Source organism: Mobula birostris, chromosome 7 (assembly GCF_030028105.1).
Source record: "Mobula birostris isolate sMobBir1 chromosome 7, sMobBir1.hap1, whole genome shotgun sequence".
NCBI classification, from domain to species: domain Eukaryota; kingdom Metazoa; phylum Chordata; class Chondrichthyes; order Myliobatiformes; family Myliobatidae; genus Mobula; species Mobula birostris.
The window spans coordinates 25040042-25061574 of record NC_092376.1 but is presented as its reverse complement, the minus strand read 5'-3'; the positions used below and the strand labels follow the sequence as shown (position 1 = coordinate 25061574).

General features: G+C 43.5%; 1 protein-coding gene across 1 annotated transcript in view; it reads left to right on the top strand.

The window, feature by feature from the left end:
• Positions 1 to 2389: 2389 nt before the first annotated feature.
• cnga3a (cyclic nucleotide gated channel subunit alpha 3a) overlaps positions 2390 to 21533 on the top strand; it is a 39593-nt gene continuing 20449 nt past the window's right edge. Inside the window, exons 1-3 of the mRNA XM_072264247.1 lie at positions 2390 to 2490; positions 9191 to 9307; positions 11587 to 11766. Of these exons, the coding sequence (XP_072120348.1) occupies positions 2390 to 2490; positions 9191 to 9307; positions 11587 to 11766 (398 nt within the window). The remainder of the gene's footprint in view (positions 2491 to 9190; positions 9308 to 11586; positions 11767 to 21533) is intronic.

Genomic DNA, 21533 nt, shown 5'->3' with positions numbered 1-21533 from the left:
TTTGATGGATAAAGCTCATTGGTGTTTAGAAGAATGAGTGGGGGGAATCTCATTGAAACCCTTCGAATATTGAAAGGCCTAGATAGGCTGGGTGTGGAAAGGATGTTTCTAATGGTTGGGGGGGGGGGTCTAGGACCAGAGGGCACAGCCTCAGAATAGAGGGCCATCCATTTAGAACAGAGGTGAGGAAAAATTTCTTAGTCAGAGGAAGGTGAATCTGTGGGATTCATTGCAGCAGGTGGCTGTGTGGGCCTAGTCACTGGGTATATTTAAGGCAGAGGTTGAAAGTTCTTGATTAATCAGAGCATCAAAGGTTATGGGGTGAAGGCAGGAGAATGGGGTCGAGAGGGATAATAAATCAGCCACGATGGAAGGGCAGAGCAGGATTGATTGGCCGACTGATCTAAATGTGCTCCTATGCCTAATGGCTTAGGCCAAGATGGCGCTGGGTGATCATGGCCTCAATACTCCTGCAGTTGGTCTTTACAAGTATTTCAGTGTGAGGCACCCGTTCACACCAGGTAATTCCCAGGACGCGCTGGAGGCAGCCTATGTGGAGGTGCTCCAAGGACTTGATGTGACGGCTGTAGGTCACCCAAGCTTCACAGCTATAAAGGAGGGTGGTGACACTGACCGCTTGGTATACGGTGACCTTTGTGGAGGGACGAAGGCTCCTGTTCTGAAAGATTCTACACCGAAGTCTCCCAAAGGCAGCTGATGCCTGTTTAATGCGGCTCTGGATGTCATTGTCAATGCCGCTATCCTCAGAGAGAATACTCCCCAGATATTTGAACGATGGCTCTCCTGACAGCTTTTCATCACCAACAGTGAAAGCTGCAGTGGCTGGAGCACGTGATATGGATGCCCCCATGTCCGCTACCACGCAGAGTGTTATACGGCCAGCTACATCATGGTCGACGTTCAGCTGGAGGGCCGAAGAAGCACTATAAGGATCAGATGAAGAATGCTTTAAGGAAGTGCAAGATCAGACCCGAGGACCTGGAGGATATTGCTGCTGACCGTACCACTTGGCGACAGCTGTGTAGGGACAGGGTTCATATTCTGGAGATGGAAAGAACAACCAGGAGAAATGCAGCCATGATTACCACCACTACCACCGCATATCTCACCTGCAATAGAGCATATGGGTCCAGGATAGGACTGTATAGTCATCAAAGATCTCACCGTTAAAGGAGTGGACGTCGTCATCGGATTTCGATGGACAACCAAAGAAGAAGAAGAAGAGGCCAAGATATTTCATTATTGAGCTTTGGAAATCATACACCGAGGAGCTATAATAAATTGGTAAATTGGTTGATTATTGTCACATGTACTGAGGTACAGTGAAAATCTTTGTTTTGCTGCCCATCTGTGTTTAATAATTTTATTCCATCAGTACCACGAGGTAGTACTAGGGATGAGCAATAATCGAGTGCAGAAAGTTGTGTTACAGTTACAGAAAATTTGTAGTGCAGGCAAACAAAAGAACATGATGAGTAATTCTTAAAGTCTTAGAATTTAGACTTAAAGGAGTAGAATGATTATAATAAAAGTAGTGAATAGATCTGCAGAACACTGCTTGCAGTGAGTCATCGCGCTGTGGCACCATCAGATCTCAGCCTGCAGTAGTGATAAGATGGGCAGGATTTCAAATGCGCCTGCAGCTATACCCAATCTGCAGATGTGCTGACTGCCTGGATCATTGTCAGAGGAGGCTGCCTCCGCGTAAGAACAGCGGGGGGGGGGGGGGTTGCACTGGGGCACTACACTGGAACCCCCTGTAGATTAACATGTGGATAGCCGAAAGATAAGACAAATGGAACCGTGTCAGATTGTTTATCTTCAAATAGGAAAAGCTCGTTGGAATAGCTGCTGGTGGCCAACTGGAAGATCTGCTCCCACATCATTTTAACCTCCCTGTTAAACCATTGCTAATGAGTTACATAAAGAACTCTGTCATTGATTATAGGTCAGATTTTGTGTCTTCAAGCTCTGGATATCCTGTTGTGAGGGTTCACCAGTAGCGTCATTTTATTGAAATGTTACTTTATTAATTCTAAGCTTTTATGTTCTTTAATTATTATTTTGCCAGATCTATGAAGTCATTAGGACACTGAAAGAGGCCATTAGGTTTATTGAAAACATATCCATTCCTGCTGGGGATACGGTTGGTCCCATACTCCTGCTTTTGACCACAACCTCTCAAAGGCTTACCCCATTACTTCCTGAAATCATTGCTGGCCTCTGCTTCCACAGCTGCTTTAGGCAGAGGATCCGCTAATATCTTTTAAAAAACTGAAATTGTCTTCTTTTCTTTAAATTTTTTTAAACACATTCATCTCTTCTTTAGCAGGTACCGATTAAACTTGTGCAATAGGATCTGTCAGACATGGCTACAGTTAGCACACAGCGGTCGTATCTGCCCCTTCACAGACTCTCGGTCAGAAACAACGATGAAGATCTGGAAAGGATAGAAAATGGCAGCAACAGGTATAGAAATCCTTTTGGACCACTATCGTTCAGTTTATTCCTGCTACACATGGAAGGGAAATTTCCTACTAACTAGGAAATTTCCTACAGCCTGTACTCAATGTATCCCACTGATATGATCTCCTTCTTTAGACAGTCAGAAATGTAACTTCTCAGTGCCGTGCCCAGGGTTAATTATGCAATAACATTTCTGTGAAATTCCTTTGGCCAAAGCAGTATGAATTCCTGCCGCATAACTAAATAAATCAAAGTACATTTGGAAACTATGAGACTGCAGCAAGATGTTTGCAATTGCTTTAGGGGAAATATGGTAGCTATTTTCAGCTCTTCTAGGAAAGACACGCGATAATTTCTCCAATCATATGACTGTAAGTGCAACTCTGTGCTTTAGTAATGTGACTGTTACTAAATTAACCAGCCATTACTATGTTGGTTTCAGATTGGATTTCAACCAGGGAGGTTGGAAGTAGGAAGGCTGTTAGAAATGTGCAGGCAACCACAAGCCTTAGTCCCCTATTCTGCGCAGTTATGGCTGGTGTTCAGTCGTTTGATTTAATCTCAGAGAATGTATACAGTATACAAACAGAAATCCTTGCCCTTTACAGACATCCACAAAACAGAGAGAAAGAAACCCAAAGAATGAATGACAGAAAAAGCCTCCCCTCCACCCTCCCACACACAAGCAGCAGCACAACATCAACCCTCCCCCTCCCCTCTCTTGTTCAAGCAAAGGCATCAGCCTCCCCCCACCACCCTCCATGCAAGCAAAAGCAGGCCCCCAAAGATCATGATCAGTAGACCATCAAAGTCTACTGTCCATCCTTACACTTCAAGATCTCAACAGCCCTCTCTGTCGCTATCGAGGGAGAGAGAGAGATATCGCTTCTGCCTCAGCGAGCGGGGAGGCTAGCAGCTCGCCGTTTCAACGTTACAGTCTGCAGCGTCACTTATTTCCAGTTCCCCTGACTCGAGAATCAAACCTTCTCTCACCATTGAGAGAGAGGGAGTGAGAAAGAGCAATCGCTCGAGTGCAGAGGCTTCTCACAGCCGCGCCCGCCGTCTCGATGCTTTGATCTCCCGTAACGCTTCAGTCAGCGACATTGGCAAGGGATTGATTCGTTCACAGGGCCACACAAGGCTGCAGCCTGAAGCTGCACATTTTCTAAGCCACTCTGGAGATCCCAAAACGCTAGTTGCTTGGTGAGTTCTGAAGAGCAGGAACCCACCGTTCGTGAAGAACCGAGTTTGAGTGCAGCTGTTGATCATGGACTCCGACTGGACCCCAGCCACTTTGACAATGTAAAAACAGATACAAGAACAGAAGATTTAAGCTGTTTCATGGATGAACTCGGAGAAGTCACCCCGATCTGCAAAAACTTCCAGCACCATCTTTAGCTTCTCCTATTCCACTTTGATGCAAGTTTTGTTGAATATCTGTGGAGGAAGAGCTTCTGGTAGCTGGATTTACTGCCACCAAACATGGTGATCATTCCTATAGTTCTGATTGAAAGGCTCCAGAACTTGGGCCTCTGTACCTCCCTCTGCAACTGGATCCTCGATTCCCTAACCGGCAGACCTAAATCTGTGCGGATTAGAAATAACAATAAGACCACAAGACCATAAGATACAGGAACAGAATTAGGCTATCTGGCCCATTGAGTTTGCTCTACCATTTCATCATGGCTGATCCAATTTTCCTTTCAGCCCCAATCTCCTGCCTTCTCCCTGTATCCCTCCTGTCCTGACCAATCAAGAATCTATCAACCTCTGCCTTAAATATACATAAAGACTTGGCCTCCACAGCTGCCTGTGGCAAAGAATCCCACAAATTCACCACTCTCTTGCTAAGGAAACTCCTCCTCATCTCTGTTCTGAAAGGATGCCCTCCACTCTGAGGCTGTGTCCTCTGGTCTTAGACTTGCCCACCATAGGAGACATCCTCTCCACATCAACCCTATCAAGGCCTTTCACCATTCAATAGTTTTCAATAAGGTCACCCTTCATAACATCTCCACCTCACTGACGATCAACACTGGTGCACCTCAGAGATATTCGCTTAGCCCACTGTCCTGCTCTGTACACCCATGACTGTGTGGCTCGGCACAGCTCAAACGCAATTTGTAAATTTGCTGACGAGACAACTATTGTTGGCAGAATTTCAGATGGTGACGAGAAGGCGTACAGATGTGAGATAGATCAGCTAGCTGAGTGGTGTTGTAGTAACAACCTTGAACTCAACGTCAGTAAAAGACTGATTGTTGACTTCAGAAAGGGTAATTTGAGGGAGCATACACCAGTCCTCAAAAGGAGCAGAAGTTGAAAAAATGAGCAATTTCAAGTTCCTGGGGGTCAACATCTCTGAGGATCTATTCTGGGCCCAACATATCAATGCAGCAACAAAGAAGGCACAACAATTGCTATATTTCATTTGGAGTTTGAGGAGATTTGGTATCTCACCAAATACACTCACTAGTTTCTGCAGATGTACCGTGGAGAGCATTCTAACTGGCTGCAACAACGTCTGGTATGGGGGGAGGTGGTGCTGATGCATGGGATCAAAATAAGCTGCAATGTGTTGCAAACTTAGTCAGCTCCATCACGGGCATTAGCCTCTGTAGTATCCAGGACATCCTCAAGGAGCGATGCCTCACAAAGAGGGCATCCAGCACCCAGGTCATGGCTTGTTCTCATTGCTACCATTAGGACAAGGTACAGAAGCCTAAAGACACACACTCAATGATTCAGGAACAGCTTCTTCCCCTCTGCCATCCAATTTCTGAATGGACATTGAACTCAAGAACACTACCTCTCTACCTTTTATTTCTATTTTTGCACTACTTATTAATTTAACTATGTAATATATATACTTACTGCAACTCACATTTTTTTATTATGATGTATTGCATTGCACTGTTGCTGTAAAGACAACAAATTTCACGACATACGCTGGTGATATCAAACCTGATTCTGATCAAAATAACTAATACCACTTTTTGGAATCTCTACAATTACTTGATTTTTTCTCCTCCTCCAACTGAACTCTGAACATGTTTTCACAACACTTAATCAAGATTGCTTAATTTTGCAAGATTGATCCCCACAGGCTTGTCCATCATCCTATTTAATCCAGAAGTTCAAATGACTATCAGGCCCATATTCTTGCACTGAGAGTGCTTTACTCCCGCTAGTAGGACTGACAGTTGTAGCATTGCTGTTATACAATTAACCCAAAGGAAATTGTTCATGTCAAAGTGCAGTCCCAACTCGAATTTGTTTATTGGTTGCCGAAAGCAACAGAAGTATTTGGGATGTTTTATCTTCAACCTCAGCACCTGGTATGAAGATAAGACAGACAGGTGTGCTGCTTGTGGCGAGTTGGGAACACTTCAACATATTTTGAGTGCATGCAGAGTCAATCTTTCCAGCACTTGGAGACATAACAACGTTCTCAAAGTTGTAACAGAAGCGGTTGAGCAGAGAGTACTGCAGCACAACTTATCTCATGCCCCATGTTGCACAGAACATCGCATATCATTTGTGAAAGAAGGCTCCAAGTCAAGGGTGTACAGCGCAGGCTCACGATCTAGCATACTTTCTTCAGCCAATGGTTGGTGTGTCAAGGCTGACCTGGACGGGAAAGGCAGTTTCCCGGAGCAAATAGCTTTCACAACATTGCATCCAGACATAATCGTATGGTCTGACACCGGTAGAGAAGTGGTTATTGGTGAACTCACAGTACCCTGGGAAGACAACATCGATGAAGCCCATGAGCGCAAGTTAACCAAGTATGCAGAATTAAGATCAGAGTGCAGAGACAGAGGGTGGAAGGTCTTATGCTATCCATTCGAAGTAGGCTGCCGTGGGTTTATTGCTTTCACTCTCCGGAAGTGTCTGCGTGACCTTGGCTTCACTAGAAGACAGATCAAATCAACCAGCAGGGCTGTAGCTGAGGCAGCAGAGAAAGGATCATCATGGGTGTGGACCAAGTATGTCCAGAGGGGCAGATAGTCAGACAGTGTATATATATCTTGCAAACCCTTCAGTAGTTGCATAGACACCTGAAGAGCAGACTATCTGTTGGATGGAAGTGACCAACAACTCTGATAGAGGCAGATGCCAAGTTTTTAAGCTCACCAGTGGAAGGTGGTGCTTTAGCACTGCTGGCCCACTGCCTCGAGGGAGTCTTGATCATAAGCGGGCCGAAACTCCTGAAGACAGGTGGCAGATCAACTGATGATCCCACTGGTGATAGCTCAGAACAGTTAACATCTTAGTCAACATGTATTTTGTAACACTGAGAGTGCTTTACTCCCACTAGTAGGATTGACAGTTGTAGCATTGCTGTTATACAATTAACCCAAAGGAAATTGTTGAAGTCAAAGTGCAGTCCCAACTCGAATTTCTTTATTGGTTGCCAAAAGCAACAGAGGTATTGGGATGTTTTATTCAAGATTGTTTTTTTTTTGTCTTTTAATTTTCATATAATTAAGAGCTTTTCATCATAATAAAGGTGTAGCAAACTCAATGTCTGGTGTCACCCACTAGTTAGTATAGCTCTCCTCTCCCCACAAATACATCTTCCTATAATCACTTGACTCCATTTGTGCCATCTTTTTCAATTGCTTACATAAGCTCACTGCCCCTACTGTGGGATAGGCTGCTGACAGCAGCTTGCCAGCGTTCTCTATCCTGGGCCAGTCCTTCAAGTTATTCCCGGGTGCAGCCCATCTTCAAAGATCCTTCCTCTCCCAGGAGTATGGTGTTTGGAGCTTCTGATGGTGTTTCTGTAGCTCAGGCTTTTTACGGGATAGGGTTGCTGGCCCTGTGCCCAACCCTCCTCCTTCCACAGCCAGGCTTGAGACCGTTCGTGGTAGAGTTATCATTTTCAACGTCTTACTATTATTCTGTTTATTAACATGTGGGTGTGAAAGATCTGCTTGGCTTCCTGTGGTTTTAATTGATGTTCTTTACTTTCTGAGCTCTGACACAATGAACAGTTTAACTAGATCTATGTCTTCTTCAGTTCACAAGGACTGTAATGATGATGCCAAAAGCAGACCCTTCAGCCCATCTAGTTCATCCTTTCATGGAACTGAACATAGCCATTATGCATTCTGCCATTAAGACTTCCCTTTGTAAGTCTTTTCCAAACCCTTGCACTGTCCATGTAAATTAAATTGCTGGATGTTAAATAAATTGTTTCAATATTTGCATAAGCAATGCTTTCTTTTCAGTGTGTATGGCCCAAATTTCCATAATCAATCGCTTCACACTGTTTCTTTATGAGTGTCTAAAGTGTGTGAAATTACATTGAGGTATTTTCACTTCATTGACTATTTTCATCTCAGTCCAGTGTCTTTTGCTACACTTTGCATTTTTTTAAAGAACCTTACCTGAACTGTGGTGATGTGGTCTTTAGTAAAATCCAACAATTATGCAAAGCAACACACGGAAGAAACTCAGCGAGTCAGGCAGCAACTAAGGAAAAGAGTTAACAGTTGACGTTTTGGCCCAAGACCCCCTTTTTCAGGACTGAGAAGGAAGGTGTAAAATGCCAGAATAAAAAGATGGAGGGAGAGGAAAGAAGCTAGCCAGAAGGTGACGGGTGAAGGCAGATGAGTGGGAAAGGTCAAGGGCTGGAGGTGAAGGAATCTGATAGGAGAGGAGAGTGGACAATAAGAGAAAGGGAAGGAGGAGGGTACCCAGGCGGAAGTAAAAGGCAGCTGAGAAGGAGTGAAAGGTCAGAGTGAGGAATAAAGGAAGTGGAGGGGGGTGGAATTTGTTCACCGAAAGAGGAAATCAATGTTCATGCCATCAGGTTAGAGGGTACCCAGATGGTGTTGCTCCTCCATCCTAAGGGTGGGCTCACCTTGGCACAAGAGGAGGCCATGGATTGACACATCGCCACGGGAATGGGAATCAGAATTAAAATATTTGGCCACTGAGAAGAATCGCTTGTGGCAGAAGGTACGGAGGTGCTCAACGAAGCGGTCCCTGGATTTATAACAGGTCTCACCAATGGCCACATCGGGAGCACCAAACACGATAGATTCAGCAGATTTGCTGGTGAAGTGTTGCCTCACCTGGAAGGACGTTTGGGGCCCTGAATGGAGATGAGGGAGGAGGTGTATAGGCAGGTTTAGGCTGCTTGCAGGGATAAGTGCCAAGAGGGAGATTAGTGGGGCGAGATGAATGGACAAGGGAATCGGGAGGGAGTAATCCCTGTGGAAAGCGGGAGAGGGAGTTAAAGATTTGTTTAGTGGTAGGAACCCTTTGGAGATGCAGAAGTTGTGAAGGATAATATATGGGATGTGGAGGCTGATGGGCTGCTAGGTAAGGACAAGAGGGACTCTACCAGTGAGATGATGGGAAATGTAGGAGATGCGGATGAGGGCAGCATCAACGGTACAGGGAGGGTAACCCCGTTCTTTAAAGAAGGGGAACATCTCATGTCCTGGAATGGAACACTGCAGCGGAGGTGAAGAAACCGAGAAAAGGGAGTAGCGTTTTTACAGGAGGTAGGTTGGGAAGAGTTATAGTCGAGATAACCATGGGAATCAGTAGGTTTGTAAAAGAAGTCGGTTGGCAGTTTGACTCCAAAGATGGAGACAGAGAGATCGAGAAAGGGGAGGGAGGTATCATCAGTTTTGTGGGTGATTTCCTAAACCATGATCTTTATTTTTCATTGTATTTTGCTAAGGACCCACTCGTTGTGTGAAGACTCGTCTTCTGAGCTTCAGGCAGTGACATCTGCAGAACCTAAAGACCAGCATGAATCCCGGCGGAGTTCTTTCACAGGCAATGGAGCTTTTGCCAGGTATCATTGACATCTCCACACATTGCTCTTCCCAGCTTAATTTCTCAGCCTGGAATTATTTGGTACTTTGAGTGCAGTAGAAAGATTTTGCTGTGCATAATTGGACAAAGCATCAGAATATCTACCTGAAATCTAACATTCTCTATGATTGGCATTTGATCTCCTGTCATCCTTAAAGTAATCAATGAGTGAGAGGTGTCTTGATTGAACCATAAGATTCTGAAGGGGTCTTGATGAGGTAGATGTGGAGAAGATGCGTCTGGTGCTCCCGATGTGGCCTTCTATATATTGGCGAGACCCGACGCAGACTGGGAGATCATTTCGCTGAACACCTATGCTCTGTCCGTCAGAGAAAGCAGGATCTCCCAGTGGCCACACATTTTAATTCCACGTCCCATTTCCATTCTGATATGTCTATCCACGGCCTCCTCTACAGTAAAGATGAAGCCACACTCAGGTTGGAGGAACAACACCTTATATTCTGTCTGGGTAGCCTCCAACCTGATGGCATGAACATTGACTTCTCAAACTTCCGCTAATGTCCCACCTCCCCCTGTACCCCATCTGTTATTTATTTATATACACACATTTTTTTTTTCTCTCTCTCCTTTTTCTCCCTCTGTCCCTCTCACTATACCCCTTGCCCATCCTCTGGGTTTTTCCCCCCTCCCCCTTTTCTTTCTCCCTGGGTCTCCTGTCCCATGATCTTCTCATATCCCTTTTGCCAATCAACTGTCCAGCTCTTGGCTCCATCCCTCCCCCTCCTGTCTTCTCCTATCATTTTGGATCTCCCCCTCCTCCTCCCACTTTCAAATCTCTTACTAGCCCTTCTTTCGGTTAGTCCTGACGAAGGGTCTCGGCCTGAAACGTCGATTGTACCTCTTCCTAGAGATGCTGCCTGGCCTGCTGCGTTCACCAGCAACTTTGATGTGTGTTGCTTGAATTCCCAGCATCTGCAGAATTCCTCGTGTTTGTGGAGAAGATGTTTGCTTTTGTGGGAGAGTTGAGAATTAGGGTCACTGCTTTTAAAAAAGAGAGAATTCCAAAGCAATGGATGATCTCCAGTACATTTTATGTCTGTCAGAGAATTCAAAGTTCAAAGTACGAAGTAAATTTTATTATCAAAGTACATTTATGTCACCATATATAGCCCTAAGATTTATTTTCCTGTGGGCATACTCAGGAAATCTATAGCATAGTAACTACAACAGGATCAATGAAAGATCAACGAGAGTGTAGAAGACAACAAATTGTGCAAATGCCAATATAAATAAATAGCAGTAAATAATGAGAACATGAAATAACAAAATAAAAAGTCCTTAAAGTGAGATCATTGATTGTGAGAACACCTCAATGGATAGACAAGTAAGTGTAGTTAACCCCTTTGTTCAAAAGCCTAATGGTTGTGGGGTAATAACTCCTATTGAACCTGGTAGTGAGAGTCCTGAGGTTCTTGTGCCTTTTACCTGATGGCAACAGCAGGAAAAGAGCATGGCCTGGGTGGTGAGGATCTCTGATGATGGACGCTGCTTTCCTATGCCAGCATTTCATGTACATGTGCTCAGTGGTTGGGAAATGATAATGCAGAATTGAGTGGCCATAGCTGACTGCGAAGGAGTCACAGAGTACTACAGCACAGAAACTGACCCTTCATCCCATCTATCCATGCCGAACCGTTACTCTGCCTAGTCCCATCGACCGGCACCCAGATCATCGCTCTCTATGCCCCTCCCATTCATCTACCTATCCAAATTTCTCTTAAGTGTTGGAATTGAACCTGCATCCACCACTTCTGCTGGCAGCTCATTCCACACTCTCACCACCCTCTGAGTGAAGAAGTTCTCCCTCAGGTGCTCCTTAAATATTTCAGCTTTCAAAGATCAAAGTATATTTATTATCAAAGTATGTACATATTCATCTCCTAAAAGACAGCCACAAAACAAAGAAACCCAAAAGAACCCATTAAAAAAAGTCCATCAAACACTAAATGTGCAGAGAAAAAAAAGCATGCAAACAATAAGCACAAGCAAATAGCGTCTTGAACTGAAGTCCACAAAGACCAACCGTTCACGGGCCCTTAGTTCAGCGCAGAGCCAAGTAAACGTCTTGGAGCAGTAAGCTGAACTGGCTCATCCCTCACCTTGGGCCCCGATACCCTAACCTTTTCACCCTTAACCTATGGCCTCTAGTTCAAGTCTCACCCAACCTCAGCGGAAAAAGCCTGCTTGCATTTACCCTATCCATACACCTCATGATTTTGTATCATTCTCTTATTCCAGGCTAACTAATTTCATCGTTGTGCTGAGGAACTGGGCCACTCAGCAAATCCACGACGAAGACCAGAGACCAGATTCATTCTTGGAGCGCTTTCGGGGACCAGAGATAAAGGATGTATCAAGCCGAGAGAGTAACACGCAGTCTGCTGCAGGCGATCCTGAGCACCAAGGCAGGAGCAAGAAGTAAGTTCTACTGCTCTGCACAAGAGCTGGCTAAGATAACCCCAGTGTCTCTCCAGAACATAGTGTGGCTTTCAAACCAAGACTCAAACTAAATGAAGCAATTGCAAGTCCACATATTTCCTAGCCCTGACCTTAATGGCACCCTAGCTTTGACAGAAATCAGTCTCCAGAGAGAGAGAGACAACTGATGTATTTTAGATTGGTATTAGTAACCCAGTTTCATGCCTTCTCGTAGCAGTGTGGAATGCACTTAACAGTGGGGGTGTAACCCATTTCACATCCTTGTTTATAGATGGTTCCTATTCCACCTCCAGAGTCATTGCAACGTTTTCTGCTTATATCTTATTCCAGTAGAGTTTTACATTTCTCATTTATTGATGTTTATTACATCAATGGATGACTTGCTGCCAGACCTTATTAATAATAAATAAAAAATAAATTTAAATTTATCGACATGAATGCAGGAACGGAAGATTTTTATAGTCGGGTTAGTTGACTGAAAGCAAAAAGTTCAAATGGGAAATGAGGTCTCCTCTGCCACTTATGGCTCCAAGCAGTAAGATCAAATCTGGTATTCAAGGGCAAAGGTATGGTGTATTTATATGCCTTTCTATCCATGTGGAAAGTAAGTTGTCATATACAGTATATCTGCTAGTAGCGCTGCTGACTGTAATCTCTATGTTTTGCACACTTTGCAATACAAATGCTAAAAGCCTGAAGTGCCATTGTAACATTTCATCTTCTTCATCAGACTCTGATGGAAGCAAAGTCTTTGCCAAATGAAGACGAGCTGGCAGCCAACAACATGTTTGCCACTCGAGTTTTATAGTTAAGCATTTGGGCAAGCGATTACAAAGAATAAGACCATAAGGCCATTAGTCATAGGAGCGTAATTAGGCCATTCAGTCCATCGAGTCTGCTCCACCATTTCATCATGGTTATTTTAATGTCCCTCGCAACCCCATTTTCCTGCCTTCTCCCCATAACCTTTGGCACCCTTACTAATTAAGAACATATCGACTTCCACTTTAAATATGCCCATTGACTTAGCCTCCTCGGCAGTCTGTGACAGTGAATTCAACCCCCTCTGGCTAGAGAAACTCCTCCTCTTCTCTGTCCTAAAGGGACGTCCTTGTATTCTGAGCTGTGCCCCTTAGTCCTAGATTCAAGCACTATTGAAAACATCCTCTACACATTTACCCTTTCTACACCTTGAAATATTTGATAGGTTTCAATAAGATCCCCCCCTCATTCTTCTAAATTCCAGCAAGTACCAGCTCAGAGCCATCAAAAGCTCCTTATGTGTTAACCCTTTCATTCCCAGAATCATTCTTGTGAACCTCCCCTGGACCCTCTCCAAAGCCAGCACATCCTTTCTCAGACAAGAGGCCCAGAGCTGCTCAGAAAACTCCGTGCAGCCTGACCAATGCCTTATAAGGCCTCAACATTGCATCCTTGCATATGTATTCCAGTCCTCTCTAAATGAATGCTAACATTGCATTTGTCCTCCTTAATACCGATTTAACCTAAAAGCTAAGATTTATGGAATCCTGCAGTAGGATTCCCAAGTCCCTTTGCATCTCTGATTTCCGAATTCACTCCCCATTTAGAAAATAGTCTACCCCTTTATTCCTTTTGCAAGGAACACTCAAGGAATATATAGCCTGAGAGCTGTAACTTATCTTAATAACTGAGCATGTGCCTAATTTAATGCTAGGAGTATTATGAATAAAGCAGGTGAGCTTAAAGCGTGGATCAGCACTTGGAGCTATGATGTTGTGGCCATTACAGAGACTTGGATGGTGCAGGGGCAGGAATGACTACTTCAAGTGCTAGTCTTTCGATGTTTCAGAAAGGATAGGGAGGGAGGCAAAAGAGGTGGGGGCGTGGCACCATTGATCAGAGATAGTGTCACGGCTGCAGAAAAGGAGGAAGACATGGAGGGGTTGTCTACAGAGTCTCTGTGGGTGGAAGTTAGGAATAGGAAGGGGTCAGTAATTCTACTGGGTATTTTTTATAGACCACCCAATAATAACAGGGACATCGAGGAGCAGACAGGGAAACAGATTCTGCAAAGGTGTAATAATAACAGGGTTGTTGTGGTGGGTGATTTTAATTTCCCAGATATTGATTGGCATCTCCCTAGAGTGAGGGGTTTAGATGGGGTGAAGTTTGTTTGGTGTGTTCAGGAAGGTTTCTTGACACAATATGTAGATAAACCTACAAGAGGAGAGGCTGTACTTGATCTGGTATTGGGAAATGAACCTGGTCAGGTGTCAGGTCTCTCAGTGGGAGAGCATTTTGGAGATAGTGATCACAATTCTATCTCCTTTACCATAGCATTGGAGAGGGATAGGAACAGACAAGTTAGGGAAATGTTTAATTGGAGTAAGGGAAGATATGAGGCTATCAGGCAGAAACTTGGAAGCATAAATTGGAAACAGATGTTCTCAGGGAAACATACGGAAGAAATGTGGCAAATGTTCAGGGGATAGTTGTGGGGGGTTCTGCATAATTATGTTCCAATGAGACAGGAAAAGGATGGTAGGGTACAGGAACCATGGTGTACAAAGGCTGTTGTAAATCTAGTCAAGAAAAAAAGAAGAGCTTAGAAAAGGGAAAGGATTTTGGTGATTGTAGAGATGACTTGCAGCAGACTGAAAAGCTTGAGAATGTAGATATTAAGAAGAGGATGTGCTGGAGCTTTTGGAAAGCATCAAGTTGGATAAGTCACCGGGACCGGACAGGATGTACCCCAGACTACTGTGGGAAGCAAGGGAGGAGATTGCTGAGCCTCTGGCGATGATCTTTGCATCATCAATGAGGAAGGGAGAGGTTCCGGAGGATTGGAGAGTTGCAGATATTGTTCCCTTATTCAAGAAAGGGAGTAGAGGTAGCCCAGGAAATTATAGACCAGTGAGTCTTACTTCAGTGGTTGGTAAATTGATGGAGAAGATCCTGAGAGGCGGGATTTATGAACATTTGAAGAGGTATAATATGATTAGGAATAGCCAGCATGGCTTTATGAAAGGCAGGTCGTGCCTTACGAGCCTGATTGAATTTTTTGAGGATGTGACTAAACAGGTTGATGAAAGTAGAGCTGTAGATGTAGTGTATATGGACCTCAGCAAGGCCTTTGATAAGGTACCCCATGCAAGGCTTATGGAGAAAGTAAGGAGGCATGGGATCCAAGGGGACATTGCTTTGTGGAACCAGAACTGACTTGCTCACAGAAGGCAAAGATTGGTTGTAGAAGGGTCATATTCTGCATGGAGGTCAGTGACCAGTGGTGTGCCTCAGGGATCTGTTCTGGGACCCCTACTCTTCGTGATATTTATAAATGACCTGGATGAGGAAGTGGAGGGATAGGTTAATAAAATTGCTGATGACACAAAGGTTGGAGGTGCTGTGGATAGGATGATAGGATGCAAAACTGGGCTGAGAAGTGGCAGATGGAGTTCAACCCAGATAAGTGTGAGGTGATTCATTTTCATGGGTCAAATATGATGACAGAATATAGTATTAATGGTAAGACTCTTGGCAGTGTGGAGGATCAGAGGGATCTTGGGGTCCGAGTCCATAGGACACTCAAAGCTGCTATGCAGGTTGACTGTGTGGTTAAGAAGGCATACAGTGCATTGGCCCTCATCAACTGTGGGATTGAGTTTAAGAGCCAAGAGGTAATGTTGCAGCTATATAGGACCCTGGTCAGATCCCACTTGGAGTACTGTGCTCAGTTCTGGTCACCTCACTACAGGAAGGACGTAGATGCCATAGAAAGAATGCGGAGGAGATTTACAAGGATGTTGCCTGGATTGGGGAGCATGCCTTTTGAGAATAGGTTGAGTGAACTTGGCCTTTTTTCTTTGGAGAGATAGAGGATGAGAGATGACCTGACAGAGGTGTATAATATAATGAGAGGCATTGATCGTGTGGAAAGTCAGAGGCTTTTTCCCAGGGTTGAAATGGCTAGCATGAGAGGACATCATTTTAAGGTGCTTGGAGGCAGGTACAGAGGAGATGTCAGGGGTAGGTTTTTTATGCAGAGAGTGGTGAGTGCATGGTATGGGCTGCCGGCGGAGGTGGTGGAGGCAGAAACGACAGGGTCTTTTAAGAGGCTCTTGGATAGGTACATGGAGCTTAGAAAAATAGAGGGCTATGGGTATGCCTAGGTAGTTCTAAGGTAAGGACATGTTCGGCACAGCTTTGTGGGCCAAAGGACCTGTATTGTGCTGTAGGTTTTCTATGTTTCTGTATTAATTGGTCCAGCCACAAATCAATAAAGCAAGTACACCACTCTAGCTTCAAGACAAATTAATGGTATTTTTTCCAAAATTATGCTGCTATTAAGAAGATGGGTCTACCAAGAAACCATAAATATGCTCTCCACAATTTTACAACCTTTAATGAACTGGCAAAGGGTTAAAAGCTGGAAAACATAAACTAAAGTTTTAATTTTATCAGAGGATTAGATTAGAATTATTGTACACTAAAGAAAGCAGAGTCAACAGGGTGGACTAATAAAGTCGATGGTGTACAGTACATTAGAATCAAAAGTAAACTAGTTATGTCTCTGGAGAGGAAGAATTGTTAGATGTGTGTTGCTTGAATTTCCAGCATCTGCAGTATTCCTTTTGTTTTTGTTAGATATCTGCAGGTAGATTTGAAGTCTTAAGAAAAGGGTGTATAACTATTGATTCCAAAGATTTCCTAAGTTTTACCATATTCCTCAATGTACATTGACAATTCTGTTTATATCCATAATTTATATTAAAGCAGAGATTATGTTTTCCTTATTGTCTGCCTCTAGTACTAAGTCTACAGCTCCCTATCCTAAACTCCCGATGGTCACTGTGTAACCTGCAGTTTTCACTGTTTGCATTTTACTTATCCTGATATTCTAAAAGCTGCGATTCTAGGATTCTGGCAAAGTTCAATGTCAACAAATGCCACAACGAAGAAAAGTGAGTAACATCTTGTTTTGCCACATCAGCCCTCCTCATTCCCAAAATCCCTTGCAGTCCCAATAGAGTAGTTAATCTTATTCTTTATTAGTGTGGTTCAATCCCTATCTCTAAAAATACATTTGCTAAATCGGCAATTTACACTGCTGTTGGGGCAGGATTACTTCTGCATCAGGGGCTCTATTTAGCAGATGTGAATGAAAAGTATTTAAGTTGCATTTTTTGTGCTCTGATTAGAATTACACTTAGTGGTCACTTTATTAGGTACACTTGTAGACTTGTTCGTATCTCATCAGCCAATTATCTGGCAGCAAGTCAATGCATAAAAACACACAGACATGGTCAAGAGGCTCTGTTGTTGTTCAGACCAAGCATCAGGGTGGGGAAGATGTGTGATCTAAGTGACTTTGACTGTGGAGTGATTGTTGGTGCCAGACGGGATGGTTTGAATATCTCAGAAACTGCTGATCTCCTAGGACTTTCACATACAACAGTCCCCAGAGTTTGTAGAGAATGGTGATAAAAACAAAACACTTCCTTTGAGTGGCAGTTCTGTGGGTGAAAATGCCTTATTAATGAAGGCGGTCAGAGGAGAATGGCCAGACTGGCTCAAGCTGACAGGAAGGCGATAGTAACTCATATAACCACGCTTTAAAACAGTGGTGTGCAGGAGAGCATCTCTGAATGCACAACATGTCAAACCTTGAAGTGAATGGGCTACAGCAGCAGAAGACCATGAACATACACTCAGTGGCTGCTTCGTTGGGTACAGGTGGAAATAATAAAGTGGCCACTGAGTGTATATTTGGATCAGGTGTGCATTGATTGAGGATCAGACGTGACGTGCTGGATGCCAAACTCTACGTGCTTTCTTGGTGTCTGACTTTATCCAGGGATGAATAGGCTGCTTTATGCTTAGTGGAAACTGGGATCCTCTCCAACATAAAGAAAGAGAAAGAAATGAGGGAAAGCGACTAAGATCGTTTTCAGGAAGGAACACCACTAATGTTGCCTTCATCTCAAAGGCCTTGAGCATCCCCTGCTGATGAGCCTGAGATGTGCTGGAGCAGAACACGCTTTAGATAAAGACTGCCTGAGAAATTCCCCTGACTTGAGTGAAGCCATTATTAATGGGTGGGGGAGATTACAAAATGAAGGCAGCAGTGCCAAGTTTAGAGAGAAAAATACATTGTTCAATGCCCAAATAAAACCAGATCATTTCAGCAGATTAACAACATTGCTTATTTTACAGTGGGGTATAAAATGGATAAATATTACATTCCTAAGAATTAAATGTGTAAAAAAGGTGAAGTGCACAGAAATATGCAACCCGATAGAGTTAGCCTTTCACTTTGAACAGTTTTTCTTCTCCCTCTCTACTAAAATGAAGGTACAAAAAGGGAAAGATATTGGGTGAGTAGGACACGTGGTCTACTAGGGTGAAATCATGTCCCATTTTGGCCCCATTATGGGGCTAAACAACTGTATTTTGGAAGAGGCAATGAGATGATTAATGGGTGTAGGCCAGTAGATGTTGTATACATGGTCTTAAGTAAAGATTTTGACAGAGTCGCCCATGATAGGCTGATCCAGCAGGTTAAGGGTCACGTTAATAATCCACGGAATAATGCATGTCATGAGGTCAAAATTAAGAGGAAGGTATACAGTAAATGGCAGGACCTTCAGGAGCAGTGATGTATAGATGGATCTTGGGATGCAAGTCCATTGCTCCATGGATAGGGTGGTAAAGAAGTGTGGATAACTTCACTCACCTCAGCGCTAAACTTATTCCAAAACCTATAGATTCACTTACAAGGACTGCAAATCATGTTCTCAATATTACTTATTTATTCATTATTACTATTTTTTAGAACTATAGAACCATAGAACACTACAGCACAGAAAACAGGCCATTTGGCCCTTCTAGTCTGTGTCGAAACTTTATTCCGCTAGTCCCATTTACCTGCACCCAGCCCATAACCCTCCAGACCTCTTCCATCCATGTATCTATCCAATTTGTTCTTAAAGCTTAAGAGTGAGCCCCCATTTACTACATCAGATAGCAGCTCGTTCCACACTCCCACCACTCTCTGAGTGAAGAAGTTCCCCCTAAACCTTTCCCCTTTCACCCTAAAGCCATGTCCTCTCATATCTCTCTCTCCTAATCTAAGTGGAAAGAGCCTATTCGCATTTACTCTGTCTTATACCCCTCATAATTTTGTAAACCTCTATCAAATCTCCCCTCGTTCTTATACGCTCCAAGGAATAAAGTCCTACCCTGTTCAATCTTTCCCTGTAACTCAACTCCTGAAAACCCGGCAACATCCTAGTAAATCTTCTTTGCACTCTTTGCATCTTACTGATATCTTTCCTATAGTTAGGTGACCAGAACTGTACACAATACTCCAAATTTGGCCTCACCAATGTCTTATAGAACCTCACCATAACATCCCAACTCCTATACTCAATAAACACACATAAAAATTGCTGGTGAATGCAGCAGGCCAGGCAGCATCTCTAGGAAGAGGTACAGTCGACGTTTCGGGCCGAGACCCTTCGTCAGGACTAACTGAAAGAAGAGCTAGTAAGAGATTTGAAAGTGGAAGGGGGAGGGGGAGATCCGAAATGATAGGAGAAGACAGGAAGAGGAGGAATGGAGCCAAGAGCTGGACAGTTGATTGGCAAAAGGGATATGAGAGGATCATGGGACAGGAGGCCCAGGCAGAAGGAAAAGGGAGAGGGGGGGAAAAACCCAGAGGATGGGCAAGGGGTATAGTGAGAGGGACAGAGGGAGAAAAAGGAGAGAGAGAAAAAAAAATGTGTGTATATAAATAAATAACAGATGGGGTACGAGGGGGAGGTGGGGCATTAGCGGAAGTTTGAGAAGTCAATGTTCATGTCATCAGGTTGGAGGCTACCCAGACGGAATATAAAGTGCTGTTCCTCCTTCCTGAGTGTGGCTTCATCTTTACAGTAGAGGAGGCCGTGGATAGACATATCAGAATGGGAATGGGACGTGGAATTAAAATGTCCAATACTCAATACTTTGATTTATGAATGCCAAGATGCCAACAGCCTTCTTTACAACCCTGTTTACCTGTGACGTCACTTTCAGGGAACTTATGTATCTGAAGTCCCAGATCCCTTTGTTCCTCCACACTCCTCGGTGTCCTACCATTTACTGTGTATGTCCTACCTTGATTTGTCCTTCCAAGATGCAACACCTCACACTTGTAAATTGCACAGTCTGTCTTTTACATATTGGTTGGCTGTCTGTGTGTGTAGTTTTTCATTGATTCTACTGTGTTTCTTTGTATTTACTGTGAGAATTATTTATTAGTAATGAATTCATTGTGAATTATTCATGGTAGTATATGGTGACATATACATACTTTGATAAATTTACTCTGAACTTTGAACTTTAAGAGAGCATGCTTTCTGCCCTTCTTAAACAGAGGAACAACACTGGTTATTCTCCAGTCGTCCCTCTGACATTGTGTGTTTAATGGCCTAGTCAATTTTGAATCCAGAAATAATACTAAATCCTCTAAACCTGCTGAGAGCTAATTAGAGATCAGCTATTCTGTTGAAGTACCCACAAGGAGGGTATTTTGACATTAAATCTTACACCAAAAGGAATATTACATCAGAAACTCTGAGGTGCAATGTATGTTAATTGACTGTTGTTGCCTAATGAATTGCTTTCCTTCCCCATAGTGGAAAGTAGAATCATGAATATGGTTTTGAATAGGATGCTAAATTCAATTAAATTGATAATTACATAAACCCATTTACATTTTCTGCACTTTATTTCAATTTATTTACAATTAAATATGTCTGTCTAGAAACTGGACCTGTTTAAGTATTTTTTATGAACCATGGGTACAGTACTATTTCCAGGACAATTAGCGGCTATTGGGAATTTGACCTGGGCACTCTCACAACTTTTAAGTATTTAAATAAGCATGAATCAAGCCTTTGTAATTTAACATGCAGATACTGATCAATACAATTAATACAGATGGTTACTTGAAGCCAATTTGAACATACTGGGCTGAAGAGCCTGTTTCTGTGCTGTATGACTTAGCCTTTATGACACCTGCCCAAATTAGCACCATATTTTTCCTATGTCATATTTAAATGGCAGTCCAAATACCTCTTCCACACAGTGATTGTATCTAATTCTACAACCTCCTCTGTTACTGGCTCCCAGATATCAACCACTTAAAAAAAACCTAACCCCTCAAAACCCACAGCCTTGGTCAGACTAATTTTCCTTTGATCCAGCGTGTCCTCGAGTCTCACAACAATACAAAATCCTGTGTTCAGTGGCCCTTCAAGGCCATCGCTTCTGGTGGTTTTAGCACAGGAATGGATCAAGATATTCCATCATGACGGGATTTCCCCAGCCACAAACAGTGCCATACAAAGCTCTCTCCAACCATCTTCCTCACCTCCATGACAACCTTTCATGCAGCTGTCCTGTGACTGCCCTGGAGAGGATGCTTCTGGAGTTGGCTCATTTCCTCAGAGACTCTCATGGCAACGATGGTGCATCTGTGAGCTCTGAGGGCAGGTGACAGGAGGTGCAGTGTGGAGTGCCTTTCTTGTGACTCAAGGTGCAAACTACCTTAGTGATTTGATTTGTGGGTGACTGTGTTGGGTTCTAGCGCTACTTGCAACACTTATTTAGCACACCAAACATTGATAAGCAAACTTCTTCCTCCATTTTCCTCTGCTTCTTGGATCTCATTGTTTATACTGGAACTGGTTCCCATTTTGGATAACGATTGTTCACTCGGT